The sequence below is a fragment of the Lepisma saccharinum genome, chromosome 3, assembly GCF_977018435.1.
Source record: "Lepisma saccharinum chromosome 3, izLepSacc3.1, whole genome shotgun sequence".
NCBI classification, from domain to species: domain Eukaryota; kingdom Metazoa; phylum Arthropoda; class Insecta; order Zygentoma; family Lepismatidae; genus Lepisma; species Lepisma saccharinum.
Window position 1 is genome coordinate 135,276,019 of NC_139231.1, and position 14,098 is coordinate 135,290,116.

Genomic DNA, 14,098 nt, shown 5'->3' on the forward strand with positions numbered 1-14,098 from the left:
GCTATTTGTCCTAGCAGCGCCATAGTTCATGGTAGAAGTCTTCCTTCTGTGTCGCAGAAGGTTAAGCAATCCAGGATGCAGAAAAGCAGGGGTGAACTGTGAAGCTCCCATTATCCGCATTTAAGCGAACACTCTAATTAATGCATATTTGCAAATATATTTTTTCAGTATTTTAGTCTCTGCCTTTGCAAATAGCCTAGCTAATCTAGAATATATATACCCCTAAAATTAATACAATGTTAGACAGTGCAGATGACATAACCGGAAACAAGTTTTTAACTGCTTCATGTTGCGGTGAATTATTTTTTTTTGTGCTTTTATCATCTCTAAATATCTGAGAAAACTGAAGTTCATGGAATCTGTATTCTCATGAAGACTGAAAGTTTGTGGGTCTTTGTCGGCGGCCCTGTTTATTAATTACCGAGTAGGAAGCGTGTGAAGAAAACAATCAGCTCTATTTTTTGGGAAACTGCGAGCTTTTATTGTAACACTTGTATTCAGTGGCGGCGATTACGGGGGGGCAGTTGTCCCCTCTCTTTTCGCCACTTTTGTCCCCGCACTATGCTACACCTTATTTGCAAATGGAAATATACTATCTTTGTACCCCCCCCCGTTTTGGCACCTTGCTCCCCCTGTTTTGGAACCCATTCGCCGCCAATGCTGTTCTGTGGTGGGGAACGTTTAGTCAGTCCCCTCACTCGTCAATCAGTTTAACTGATTATGAGACTATAAAAACTAGTTTGTTTGTACAGAGAGCATTAATGGGAGGAAAAACTCCCCGTTGGGAAATGTCGAAACAAGACAACCTTGGAAATGGTAGCACTCAAAGGTAGAAACTGGCGATATATATCCACAAAAATCCTGGGCACGCTACTGGAAACAGATTAGTCTCATTTACATCTGATTTTTCATGTCTTCGAATCCAGTGAAGACAAACTCATGTTTGGCTTGTTCCTACAGGAAGGTACAAAATCGAAATTAGTTAAACAGGCAAGAACCGGAGTGACCTGTTTGTAGTTGCTGTCTGTGGTTTGTAACTTCCATCCATAACCCCCTTCCACTGACATCCTTCGATGCTCATGCTTCATTAACTGGTCGTGTTTGCGAATGGAACAAGACTCTTTTTGTGGCTGACCTACATGGCCATTATCTTACGGGTTTAATTTATTACTATGCGCTCTCAGGGGCATTATATTCCACGCTGGTCATATGAAATAATCGTCAGGACGAATTTAAAACTTGCATTGTGTAAAACTTCCTTGCCTTCGCTACTGCAACAGGAGAAAAGAGAGCCACAAGGGAGCGAGAGATTGTTTCGCTCCCATGATTCCATTGGACCAAGGGCCAGGGAGCAGGGGTGTTGGTAAACTTCTTTAGTGATATCAAGGGACACTTATTATAATAAATTGCGGCTGATGTGTTGATACGTTGGGGGAAGGGTGGAGGGGTTCGTTGCTTGTGCCGGTCGTTGTTCTATCAGCTACCGCGAGAGGGAAGTGCTGACGATGTAGAGGACAGAATTGAAGAGGGTGAACACCCCGAACAATCAATACTTTCTACAAGCATAAGTAAAGGGATATACGCTAACCGTGTGATAACCAGTGGTGGTGGAACCACTATCACGTAAAAAAAGAATTCAATCCTTAATTGAAAATATGGACTGAAACATTTCATGATGAGCTAGGCTAGCATGGAAGAAGAAACGCTAGGGTACATGCGCCGTGTCGTCTTCCTGATGTCGCCATTGAAACTAGATCGTCAGTTGTTCTCTGCTCTGCAGGCCGACGGGTTGGCATTGATTGGTGCAGTGGAGTCATGGCGAAAGGCTCACCGACGGGCTAGGTTCGGGGTTTGGGGTGTGGTGCGTGTAACGAGCACCACCTCCCTCGTTGTCGTACACCTCGGGGGGGTTGAGGGAACAGACGCGTTTTTTTAATTTTATATATCCGATACATAAAAAGACAAATAAAAAATCACGTATCCTGGTTACAGAGTAATACCAAAGTCGCCTCGGTGCGCGAAACCTAGCGACAAAAAAATAAATCCCTTCGATTTGTAGGATATGCTAGAATACTTGGCCCATTTGTATTGGAGCAGTACTGGAAAGAAGGTAAGTGAACGCTGTGTCGTAGTTCGTTGTGCTACAGAGATGTACATGTGTTGACAGCGTATTTCTTGGTTTCAGCACTGTTGGCTTATTTATGCTTCTTGAAACACGCAGTGTTCTGGCCGAATAACATTGGCCACTCAAGTGTATGCATTTTTGTTGTTAGCAGTATTGGCTACAGTCGCTTATTTTTCTTTCAGCGTTTGCTGTTTAGGCGCGAAATCTTTGATTATTATTTTTAGCTCAGGAACATTATTAAATAGTTGTATTGCTTAGCTGGTAATTGTTTCGCTTAGAAAGAAAAAGTCGACTCAAGGTCGAAAGAAAGCAAACCAGAATTATATCTTATGAACGTCTGAGGTACGAGAACCCCAGAAGAAAGTTGTAAATTAATTTTTCTGAACAAAATATCAATCTCAGATTTCTGTATCTCAATCTGTTATTGATTGATTTATGTAAGCAGTTTTTTATATATTTGCCGTTTTACAAGCACAAAAATACTGTTTTGATGTTCCAGGGATCATACGAAGTGTATGACCTTTATCACAAAATCTGAAACTTAACCGAAATAGTGTTTCTTGTGCTTGTAAAGCAGTAGAAACAAAAGAAGTTACAGTATCCAGGCAAAACGTACATACAAGCTCATTTCCAACTGTATGAAATAACATTTGACGTGTCATAGTTGTAGCTCCACAGAACGAAGGTTATTCAGGACAGAGCCGCTTTTCTTCTTTTGGAGTTCATTTCCCAACAAAAAATAGGAAAATATAATTATCTCTATCCATTTTCTTCTTAATTGCATTTTTAAGAAACGATAGTTGAACCCCACTTGAGAAATCCTGGGCGTGCCTATGGTCAGAGTATACCTACATAATAAGTATAATAAGTTGTGATGTACTGAGGAATTCATCTTCAGGGCGTCTACTTTCTCACTTTTCCTCTTTAATTAGCAGCTGCTGATTAGGGATGAGTCCCCCGCCCCCCCTAAATAAAATTCTGGCTACGGGCTTGCCTATACAGAATATATTCTCACCGAAATTCGCCTCTCCCAAATTCTGGACCCGTCACTGCATTAGCGAAAGTCTAATTCAGTGCAAACCCTCCATGTTTACCATTCGAGATGTGATTGATGTGCATGTCTGTTGTCACACACATCAAATTATGTTTCATCTGAATTACTGGAGTGCTGTGGAACAATGCTAGTGGTTAGCAGTCCGTAACAGCCCTTTTTCATTACCCATAATCAATTGTTGTGCTTGACTTTGTCATAAACGTCCCGGATAGCCAAGTGGCTAACGGTGTCACTTTGAAGGGATACTTAGTTCGATTTGCATGCTTTAGTGGCTCCGATCTCGGTTAAAAAATGAATACTGGAGCCCGATTAGCCCCTGTGCATAAAATGGGTTTTATAACTGCGTGTCGAACTTGAAACAAAACAAAATCTCTAGTTTTTTGTATAAAATTCTTCTACAGTTGATACACAAACAGTGGCGGCGATTATGGGAGGCGTGGGGCAGTTGCCCCTACCCTTTGTAACTTTTTGCCCTCGCACTATGGCCTCTTAATGCTAAACCTTGTGCACCAAGAGTAATAAAAAATCCTTGCCCCTCCCTTCCCGTTTTGGTACCCAATCGCAGCTGCTGTACACAAAATAATACTTTATATGTTTTCATGTTGCAGTATATACATTGGTAAAAGATGTTTATTAAATTTTATTTTATTGGCTCCAATCCCAGAAGCCAGAAAACAGCAGCGATGGTACTCAATGAGCTGGCAACACTTCATCGAATGCAAAAAACGCTCTGGCAGACCCTGGCTCTTAGAGGTGTTTTACGCTATGGAGTTCAGTTTAGTTTGAGACTACTTTTGCGTTTATATTTATTGTTTTTTAGTAATTAATACATACAATGGAAAACAGGATACCTACTTTTCACTGTTCGTCGCCATACTTTTACATGAGGGTAAATTCCCAAAGTCTGAAAAATTACATCTGCCTAGAATTCCTTCTAGAGCATTCACATGGATCTTTCGATGTTGTCTAGATATTTCCTTTAGTTTCGTGGCTACCTAAGTCCATCAAACTATTGTGGACATCTAGACAACAGAGAAAGCAAACCACACGAATGATCTAGAACCAATTCAAGGTAAGGGTTTTTTTTTTAAAAAAAAAAAAAGAGGTAAAGTTCCCCGTGTACTGTGCCATGAAGGCACATTAGGGGATGTGGGGGTAGGACCCCATATATTCTCGATCTCGGACATTTGTGAGGCGATGTGATCCGCACCACGTTCCGGCCGCCTTTACCCCCCAGCGTTGTCCCCAGGTACCCATTGGCTTGAGGCTGGGTGAATGCTAGAGCCGCGTGGCAGTCAGGCGCCCTACCGACCAGACCACCATGAATTCGAGGGAGATATATATTCATTTTAGAATTTGGAATATCACATCGGCTATTTGAAATGAGAGGAAATTTCGAAAACTGCTTCGCTGTCGCCGGCCAGAAGTCCAGTCAAGCATTAAGTGGCTGTACCGTGACACACTGGAAATCACTGATGTGTACGAACAAAGTAATTCAGTACCAGTCTAGACAACTTGACGACCAAGATGAGTTGGCTGTTAAAATAAATTAGTACTCGGAGCTTCAAATCTCAAAGCAGGAAAGTTCCTTTGAAATCGGCTGAGAATATCTGTCGGTCCTCGTGTTCTGTAGCTTTATTGATCGAACACAACTCTGTGTACAAGCCGCAGTTGTTCAGATATCAGATAGAAGGGGGAGGGGCGCTTTTGTTTTGTACGAAAGGCATTTGGTTGTGTTCCAGGCGGTACAATGTGGACTCTAGAGATTCCAAAAATGGACTCTTCGTCAGTATTGTATGCTTCCTCGTTCATTGTTTATCCCAGACAAACTACCACTTGTGCTGAAAAGCCTACAACGGAATATAATATTGTTTATGCATGTAACGTAAGAATGTCTATATAAACAATGCTGTGGTAAATACAATGAACCACATTTCCTGAAGGGGCAAAAGTTCATTGTTAGGATGTCAAGTTTATTTCCACAATTCGAAACATGGTACAGTACTTGATTGTAAGAAAAGGAACAGTCAACTCGTCCAAAAAATGGAACTGAAGAATGAATACTAACATTAAAAATACAAGGGCGCACACGGGGATGGCCATGGGAGTTACTCCCCCCCCCCCCGGAATATGAAAATATTTTCTTATGTTCGTATTTATCTTTTTTCTGGTTTTCTATTTCTAGATTTTTTGCTTTCTTTCATGTCTTCCAACCTCTTTTCCCTTGTTTAAACTTCCTCTTGTTGACTATCTTTTACTGCTTTCTCTTGTTGACTAGCTTTCTTTCTTTTATTTTATCTTCCAGTTCATCGCCCGTTTTTCCCTGTATTGTGAGTTTCTTTTGTTCGCTCTCTCTCTCTCTCTCTTCTTTGATTTCTCTCACTGTTTCTCTCTCTCTCTTCTTTGATTTCTCTCTCATTGTTCTTCCCTTTTCTTATCACGTTTTTATTTCGGTTTCTCTCTCTCCCCCCAAAACACATTTCTCTTTTGACCCATAAACTTGACGTCCTTGTTCAGGATAGTTAATCTCAGTTCAGAACACAACGTTTGGATTTTATTACCCCTCCCCTTTTAGAAAATTCCGTGCGGGCGCAAATACATTACAATAAATAAAGCAAAATTTCAATAAACGATATAAATGCAAAATAGGATTTGTATTTTCACCCATGGATTCTAAAAGAAAGGATAATTCTGGTTTGCGACTAACTTTTCATTTGCTGTTTTTCCTTTCGTGCAAGTTATTTTATTTTCTTTATTGTAAAGCTGCAAAGCAATCGCTGTAGGCGTTATTTATTTCTGCTGCAATGCTGTATGTGTTATTTTCTCTTTTACGCAGGACTCCCGCCCCTAACACCGCCCCTTGTGGGGGCGGGTGCCCCTCTGGGGGAAAGGGTGAACCGCCCCCTCCTGGACAGGCGGGCTCCAAACACAAATCCCATCGGTAAGTTGAGGAATATTCCTGTCGTGGTGTGGTTTACTCTGTCAACCTTCTTTTTGGTGTGGTGTTCTTCCTCTTCTTCACGCACCTGTCTTTGTGTTCTGTGTTGTAATTTTTTTAATTGTCTTGTGGATGTTGGTGGTCGGTTTTTCCTTCTGTGTTTTTTATTGTAGTTACAATGATATTTTTATTAATCACATTCTAGCATGTTTAAACGTACAGCAATGCGTTGTATAAGTATTGTGTAGGACATCTAAGACTGGACTACAGCGCCTACCTGGACCGTCAATTTATCTTAGTGTCAAAAACTGGTACTGGCGTTCAGGTTGCAATTTTTGTTTTCGTCCTGGTTTTGCAGAAGCGTCATGTGTGTTGCGATCAGATTATATGTTGCGTGATCATGTAACTTTAAGACATTGAATTGTTTATCCAAGCATTAAAAAAAAACTCCCGTGTGATCCTCCTCAAGCTTCTTCCTTGGCACAGTTTTAGTAATTTTTAAACTCAAATTCAAAGATGTCTGCCTAAGTTGTTGAACATTTTTTATTATTTGCCTTAATCGCGTTTTGTTTCAATCTTTGAAGCCTACACTGCCAAAAACAAAATTAATACATATGTTGGTGGACAATTAACACTTACATTTGAACTTAACCATACCTTAAAGTTGCCCAAAAGCAACTGAATGAATGGCTGACTTCAAAACAACTAATATATATATATATATATATATATATATATATATATTCAAATTACCATTGAGACGTGCACAAATACACGAAAGCTTTAATAGTCGATTGACAAATTATTCGAGGAGTTTTCAGGGCTTGTTTTGAAAGGCAAAAACATTTGAACGAGCAACTGCATTATTCATACTTTCTGCTTATTTCTAATCGGGTCTGGACATACAGTTTAAAGCTCGAAACTATGAAGAGTACTATCTACTTGAAAAAAACGAACCCGCTACCTCTTGGTACTTACTTAACCAGTACAGTTTTGGCCCATCGTCGCTAGCACAAGCATGTTCTTATAAATCATTTGGAAGGCATATATACTTACAAGTCTGTTTTTAGAATTTTGTTTTATTTATCTATAAATTTTGAGAGGGTGCAGTTGCTCCTTCCAAATTCCTCCTTGCTTGCACCACATGAAAATAAATAAGCCAACTTTCTATATTTTCAACAGACTTGGTATACAGGTTGTCCGGACTAGAGGTATACACACAGATTATGTAGCTAGTGTATGTAAAATTTATTTACTTTCTTGTCCTGGTTTTGTACAAAGTAACTCGGAAAGTTTCTATGTAGCTCGACAGATATCCAAATGATACTCAAGCTCGTGCCAAGTGTTGACCAGCATTTGAGGCACATTAGCGTAACGATACGCTGTCTTAAATCAACTCTGGGGATCTCGGTGGCCAGGCAGTTTCTGCGCATGCGTGACTCAACAGCACTAGTGCTCGTACAAGTAGACTACTGAATTCTGGGATCGATGGTCTATCGACTGAGCTTCGCTACGAGACAATATAAGGAGTAGTTTTCGCAGTTATATATAATTAGTAATTTTTGTATACCTCTAATCCGGACACCCTATATTCCTGTAGCGCTTGTCTGTTGTTACGCATTACACATTACGAAACAACCTGATGTTCTGGCGGTTTCTTTTCACCCCCGTTTCTTCTCTCAAAGGAATGATCCTCGGATGTTAGTATTCCGTGGTCGTCTCCGAACGTGACTGTCTTGTGGAAGGTACGACTTGCAAGGGTGGAATATCGGTCAAGATTTCTCCCGAAGCACCCACTAGAGGCAACAGTAACTTCAACTCAAACGCGCGATAAAATGACGCAGATGTTTTGACATGGAAGCAAACTGTTGTAGCATGCTACTAGTGTCCCACACCCACTTGTTATTCCCCTGTTCTCTAGTTCGTGATCCATTTCCCACCAAGTTCTCGTCCACTAAGGTGAAAGAACCACCACACGAGGCATTAGCAAATGCAGTTGAATGTGATTGGCCTAATTGACTCAAGCGCGAGCTGTTACGTCACAAGTTTTGGGCGGTAAGAGGAAAACATTTTGCTTCGCGAGCTTTAGATTTAGTCCAGGGTCCAGTCCATTTAGCTTAAAAATGAGTTAAACCTAGAAGTAATTGTATAAAGCAACGGTATCTAGAGCAAACGTTGGTGAAATGTCTACCAATCTACTAGTTGGTGTCCGTCCAATATGGCGGATTTTCCAATATGGCCGCCATGTATGCCTATACGCAACATATGCAACATTTTGGCTTATATCTTCCTTGGTATCGCTTATACGAAAATTTTTCTTCTTAGAAAAATTATTACCAACAAAATTACCTTTCTTGTGAGATAAGAATCATTACTATAGGATTAATATTACGCCTCGCAGGCTAATTTCATCTCGCAGACTGCCAACTTTTGAGTCGTGTCATTACTTTTCTTACTTATAATAATTTATTTTTAACTTAGGTAAGGATCTTCTAGCCTAAGGTTTTTCTTAAAAATAAAAAAAAATTTAAAAATAAGTTTCGCGATCTTACACAAAGGTGTCGCCGTGGGCTGGGGGTAACTGCCAGACTGCCTGTTCACAGAATAGCTACGCACTAAAATCGAACCTTATCGCAACAACCATGTGTTACGAAACCAAGAGTCTCGATGTCGAATTCTGGGAAAAAAACATTGGCTTATTATGTTTGTGCCATCGCCTATTTTATCAATTCATCCTCATCGTCGCGATTAGCCTAGAGAAGTAGCAAAACTACATAAAATAAGCAAGATACAAATATTTCCTCCTTAACTCTAATACAGATATTTTGAATTGGAAGGGAAAAAATAATCTTGACTGAGTCAGACTGGGGGAAATTAGTCTGTAGTTGTCCAAACATTAATCAATGCCAAACTATTGTGATTCTCCGATGTTCAGTGGTTGGTGTATTGAAGCCAAAAGTAGTACTCGGAGGTCAACATGTTAGCTTTCGTCATGTTAATATAAACGTTTGGTCCGTGCCTATCCTTTGTTGTTAGGATGCAATGCCTTGATGAAGTAGGTCAATAATGGAACGAGAGCTATCGATCTTTCGTGAACCATTTTTGTAAAGCAGATGTAGAAGATATGGCCGAGTGAGTGACGTGATTAGGTTACTCTCGTGCTGTTAAACTGTCGTGAATTTTCGGTTGCCCCACAATAGGCATGGCATCTCGTGCCAGCGTTGATTTCATGCGGCGAGTCTGTTAACCTAAGCTTCACGGAAGTGGCAAATTGATACGTCGTCTCTTTCCAGAACTCGCAAGATTTTTTCCGAGATCAAATGCACATTATGTATATTTGACCGTGTTTAGCTGTGCCCGTTATTACTTGATGAAATAGACATTTGAAGCAACATTTTTGAATTAATGAGGGGGCACAAACCACAGAAATGTATCTCCGGTAGAAATCGAATCCAATATATTTTGATTACCACGCGACATTAGCCACTACGCTATCGGAGAGGATCAATTTGATACTCTCTCTTGTCTTCAGGTGAGCAGTAACTTTTTGGCCGGTGGCAGGGATTGAACCTACGACAGAGCTGTGATAATACTACAAGTCAGATGACATCCACGGCAACTCGCTACGACACTGAGTCCCGGATTCGAGTCCAGGCCTGGGCATTCTTTGCGAGTGTCCCTTCATCATCATAATAATATCATTACTCCTGAATATCTTCGCGATTAGCCAAATGTGGCAAAAAGCGAAGTAAAATAAACCAAGTCAGGCCGTCCAGTCTAAGGCGTCAGGCTTTGGAGTCTCCTGGGCGAAGCTAACAACTTTTCTCCTGAGATTTCAGCCTCTGTATGGCTACGAGTGAGTAGCGTAACACGGCCTCTGAAACATAGAAGAACTGGGTGTTCGTCGCGCTGACCACACGTTACCCTGTAACTGGTTGGATGATCTTCCACCTCGGCAGGTGAGAGTGAGGCCTGCTGTCGGTAGGTAGGCCCTGACCCTCACGGGTTGTTGCGCAGCGGGTTATTTTTGATAATTGTATAAGCGATTGTTGGAAAGTAGACATATTTTTTAATTCGTTGCTTCTAATACAGGTTCAAGTCCAGCCTAACATTTACCTTAATGGGCTGAATTATGAAAATATTTCAATTGTTCATTTTTTTAAAAGAAACCGGTGGACAAAATCTGGTGGAAATGAGTAATTCATATTTTGGTTCCGTTGTATTGTTCAATAACGAGAACTTCCAGTTGAGTATTTATAAAAGAGAAATACTGACTTTGAAGCCGTACTTAAAGTACCTTCAATGCATTTCCAAGAAATACAGCAACAACATGGTGGAATTACCCGAGTGTTGAGCGAGTGAAGTCCGATAATGCAAAAAAAAAAAAGGGGGGGCGGTACTTGCAGCTTAAGTACAAAGTGAAGTTCTTTTCGAATACGTTTAAAATAACAAGCTTCGAACATTCAGATATAATTTTCCGTACATGCTGAACTGCAAGGATTGAGTTTCTATAACAGTTGCCAGAACGTTACGGAAAATTTAGCAACAAGGGCTTGAAAATGAATACTTAAAAAACGTTCACACTTTCTCGGTGCTTGTTGTGCATTGGCGATCAGTCAGCCGGCGTGGAGGGAGCCATCAGTGTGAAATGCAACAGCAGGGATTGATCGGAGTCGAGAATTACGTCCCTAAACACATTGTTTCCAGCGAGATCTCCGGGTCCTTAATTGGGAAAACGTGACGGGTAATTGACTAGAAATTGCGTTGCCGTCGATGGTGTAAAGATACTTCGTTAAGCGACTCGAAATCACTCCCTCGATAGAGTGCTATCAAATGTTTTCTCCCATACACAGTTTGTGTAGATGACGGCATTGCTAGGAACTATTAATTTTGGACGATATACTAAATCTTCGTTTGTCTGAAAATGCAATTTGTCAGGCATAATTTTCAAAATACACAAAACATTTTTCGTTGCTGTAATCAATATTTTTTAACTTACACAAGCGATTCCACGAACAGGCGCCAATCGTAGGCCAAAGTAGGTCATTGCCCACCCTGTCAAAATGTAACTGGCAAATTTAGATATATAAATTATAGTGAACAGATAAATCTGAATAAACATTTTTCGTTGAAGATGTTGCCCACCTAAATCTTAGCCACCCAGTGGTTCAAGCGCACCACAAAGCCTGGCGCCACCACCTCCTTATACTAATCGCGACGATGAAGAATTAATGCGCCATCGCAGTTCTATGACAATATGCTATATCTTTAATATAGTATATTCCGATTATCCGACATTTCGATTATCGGGACCGGGTGTAACACCATCAAATTCGGATAAACTTATCGGATTAAGCACCGAATAATAAAAATTGAGTTTTATTAAGTTTGCTGTACCAATAGTAGCACAACTTATTATTGCATTTATTTTCCTCTTTTCATGAAATAAATTCCTATCCGAAACTTTACAGAAGTCAAAACATGACGTAACGGGTTGGATACCCAGTGCCTCCAGCAGGTATCGAACACGTGACCCCTTGATTTCAAGGCGGATACGTTACCACTATGTCACCGGGAAGCCCCCCGTGGCAGAGTGATTAGCACAGCACGCTGCGCCGCAGAGTCCCGGGTGGGAATCTCGGCCTGAGCATGGGTGTTCATATATCATCACTCATCCTCATCTTCACGATTAGCCAAAAGTGGCAGAAAAGCCAAGTATAATAAACTAAATCAATCGGTTATAGTTGCGATTAGCCAAAAGTGGAGGAGAAACGACGGAATATAACAAGAATACAAATACAAAATGCTTAAAATTTATGCAAATACAATTTGCAAAGTTCTTCTGAGAAATGAATTTAACTTTTTTTTGGTTCATGTTGTATTAGTTGAAGAAATTTCTTCTAATTTTCTTTCGCTTTAAGGACAAGTAAAGCGACAACCCCCCCTCCCCCTCCTTAACGGCGGTCCTGTCGTAACGGTACATTCCATAATAAGAAATTTCATAATTCTAAAAGTGGGATACTCGTCCACAAATAAGTACAAAGGAATTTTGAGAGAACATACAAAGTGACGCACGCAGCGTTTGAGGTACGCACGTCATAGATAATGTACTTTACAAGCGCTCGAGTGAGTGCGTGTTCCGGTCGAGTAAGCCACACAGGAGGCAAGACTTGCTCCAAAGGGAAGCTGGGAATAGACGGCTCGTTTGTGGTAAATGGGTAGGGAAGATCGGATGCCTTCACTCGGTCGGAAATCCGGTGAAAATAGCATTTGCCTTAATAGATGCCTGCGTCGACCAAAGTGGGCTTTGTATTTCGCCGTGGCATTGAATGAGAATTCGAACACTAAGCGTATTTGGGGAAAATTCCGAATTAAGCCTTTCCCTCCTCTCCTTGGTTTTCGTAGCTATGCAGTGGAACAGTATGATTGGGTACCAAGAACTGCTTCTACTGAGCGTATAGTGCGTATTCTGCTGATACTACTAGTACTAATGCTAGTATTGCTCTAGTACCAACACTACTACTAACATTACTGCTTGAAGTACTACCTTTGTCACTACTACTACTACTACTACTTCAACACTGCTACTTCTACCAGTGCCACCACTGCTGGTTTTACCAACACCACCATAGCTATCACAACCATTAGACTACTGATATCATCATTACAAAAACCAACGCCACTAACACCACCATTGGCACTATTACTACTGCCACCATTCACTATTGCTACAGCCACAAACACCATTGCTGCTGGTACCATTGCCACCATTGGCACTATTGTTGATGGTACCACCACCACCACCATTGGCACTATTGTTGATGGTACCACCACCACCATTTGCACTATTGTTGCTGGTACCACCACCACCACCATTTGCACTATTGTTGCTGGTACCACCACCACCACCATTGGCACTATTGTTGCTGGTACCACCAATAATATACCACCACCACAACCATTATTAATACTATCACCAAAACTATACCACCACCAGCACCATTTACTTGATCACTACGCATCGTCGTCTGCCTATTTGATGTCAGAAAACCTCACGAGTTCAAAGTAAATACTCATAACGTTCCTCTCGTTTCAAATGTTGAAACAAACATCAATGAAGAACTTGTCGCAACAATGTAAGGATGCATATATGAATATATAGAAAGAAGTTCTGGAGCCACAGGGGAAAAAATCGATACCTTCTGAAAGTTGCATCTCGATGAGTGAAGCCTAGTTCCGGTCTCAAAATTCAGGTCAGCATCCGCGGGGAGCTTTTCTGTCGAAAGTTATCGACTCGCATGCTCTGCATATTTAACATGAATGAAACTCTGCTTTCATGAAAGTTTCAAGTGGTCGAGTTCAATCCGATGTCGGGGGAAATCACTAAATAACTCATTTCGTGAAAATCAGCACAGCTCAAATGACCATTCAGGCTGTGCGCTTCCTGTTTTAAAATATATAGACTTTGTATGGATATAATAGCCTTGTGCTACATACAGGATTTCCCGCTGAAAACCCTTCAGTTTTAATTTGTTTCTACTGAAAAAGTAGTGTACCTCGAGTTATGAAAATTAATGTACAAGTAAGAGAAAATTACTACATTTAAGAAAGTCGGGGTGTGTCAATCCATTTCCAGCCGGTAGTCTATTTCAAGACAGGTACATGTAAAATATCCGTCCTGGCAGTTTCAGCCCACAATCATCTGTTTCATTTAGATGTATCACTGTATTGGTAAGATAGACGAAACTACATTTTAGCAGTGGCGGAGCGTGACATTTCCAACAGTGTAAGCCTATGAAGGCTACTTCCCGTTGTGCTTAGTTTTTGGCTGGGTCAGTGATTTATCCACACACATCGACCCCCCCCCCCCCATTTTTTTCAGAACACTTCCCTGAACTTTTTCACAAAACCCTAATTTTGGCACTAAATTAAACCTTACACTCCATAAAAACGAAGTTACACTACATCAGATTAAATATTC

General features: G+C 40.8%; 1 protein-coding gene across 12 annotated transcripts in view; it reads left to right on the forward strand.

Moving 5' to 3' along the window:
• Positions 1-14,098, forward strand: part of sick (sickie) — a 1,061,378-nt gene that overhangs the window by 789,890 nt on the left and 257,390 nt on the right. For 11 of the 12 annotated variants that reach the window (XM_083119471.1, XM_083119472.1, XM_083119464.1 and 8 more), the window contains one exon: positions 6,016-6,120. The exons of the other annotated variant lie outside the window; for it this stretch is intronic. In XM_083119471.1, coding sequence (XP_082975597.1) covers positions 6,016-6,120 — 105 coding nt within the window. The remainder of the gene's footprint in view (positions 1-6,015; positions 6,121-14,098) is intronic. 12 annotated transcript variants of the gene reach the window in all.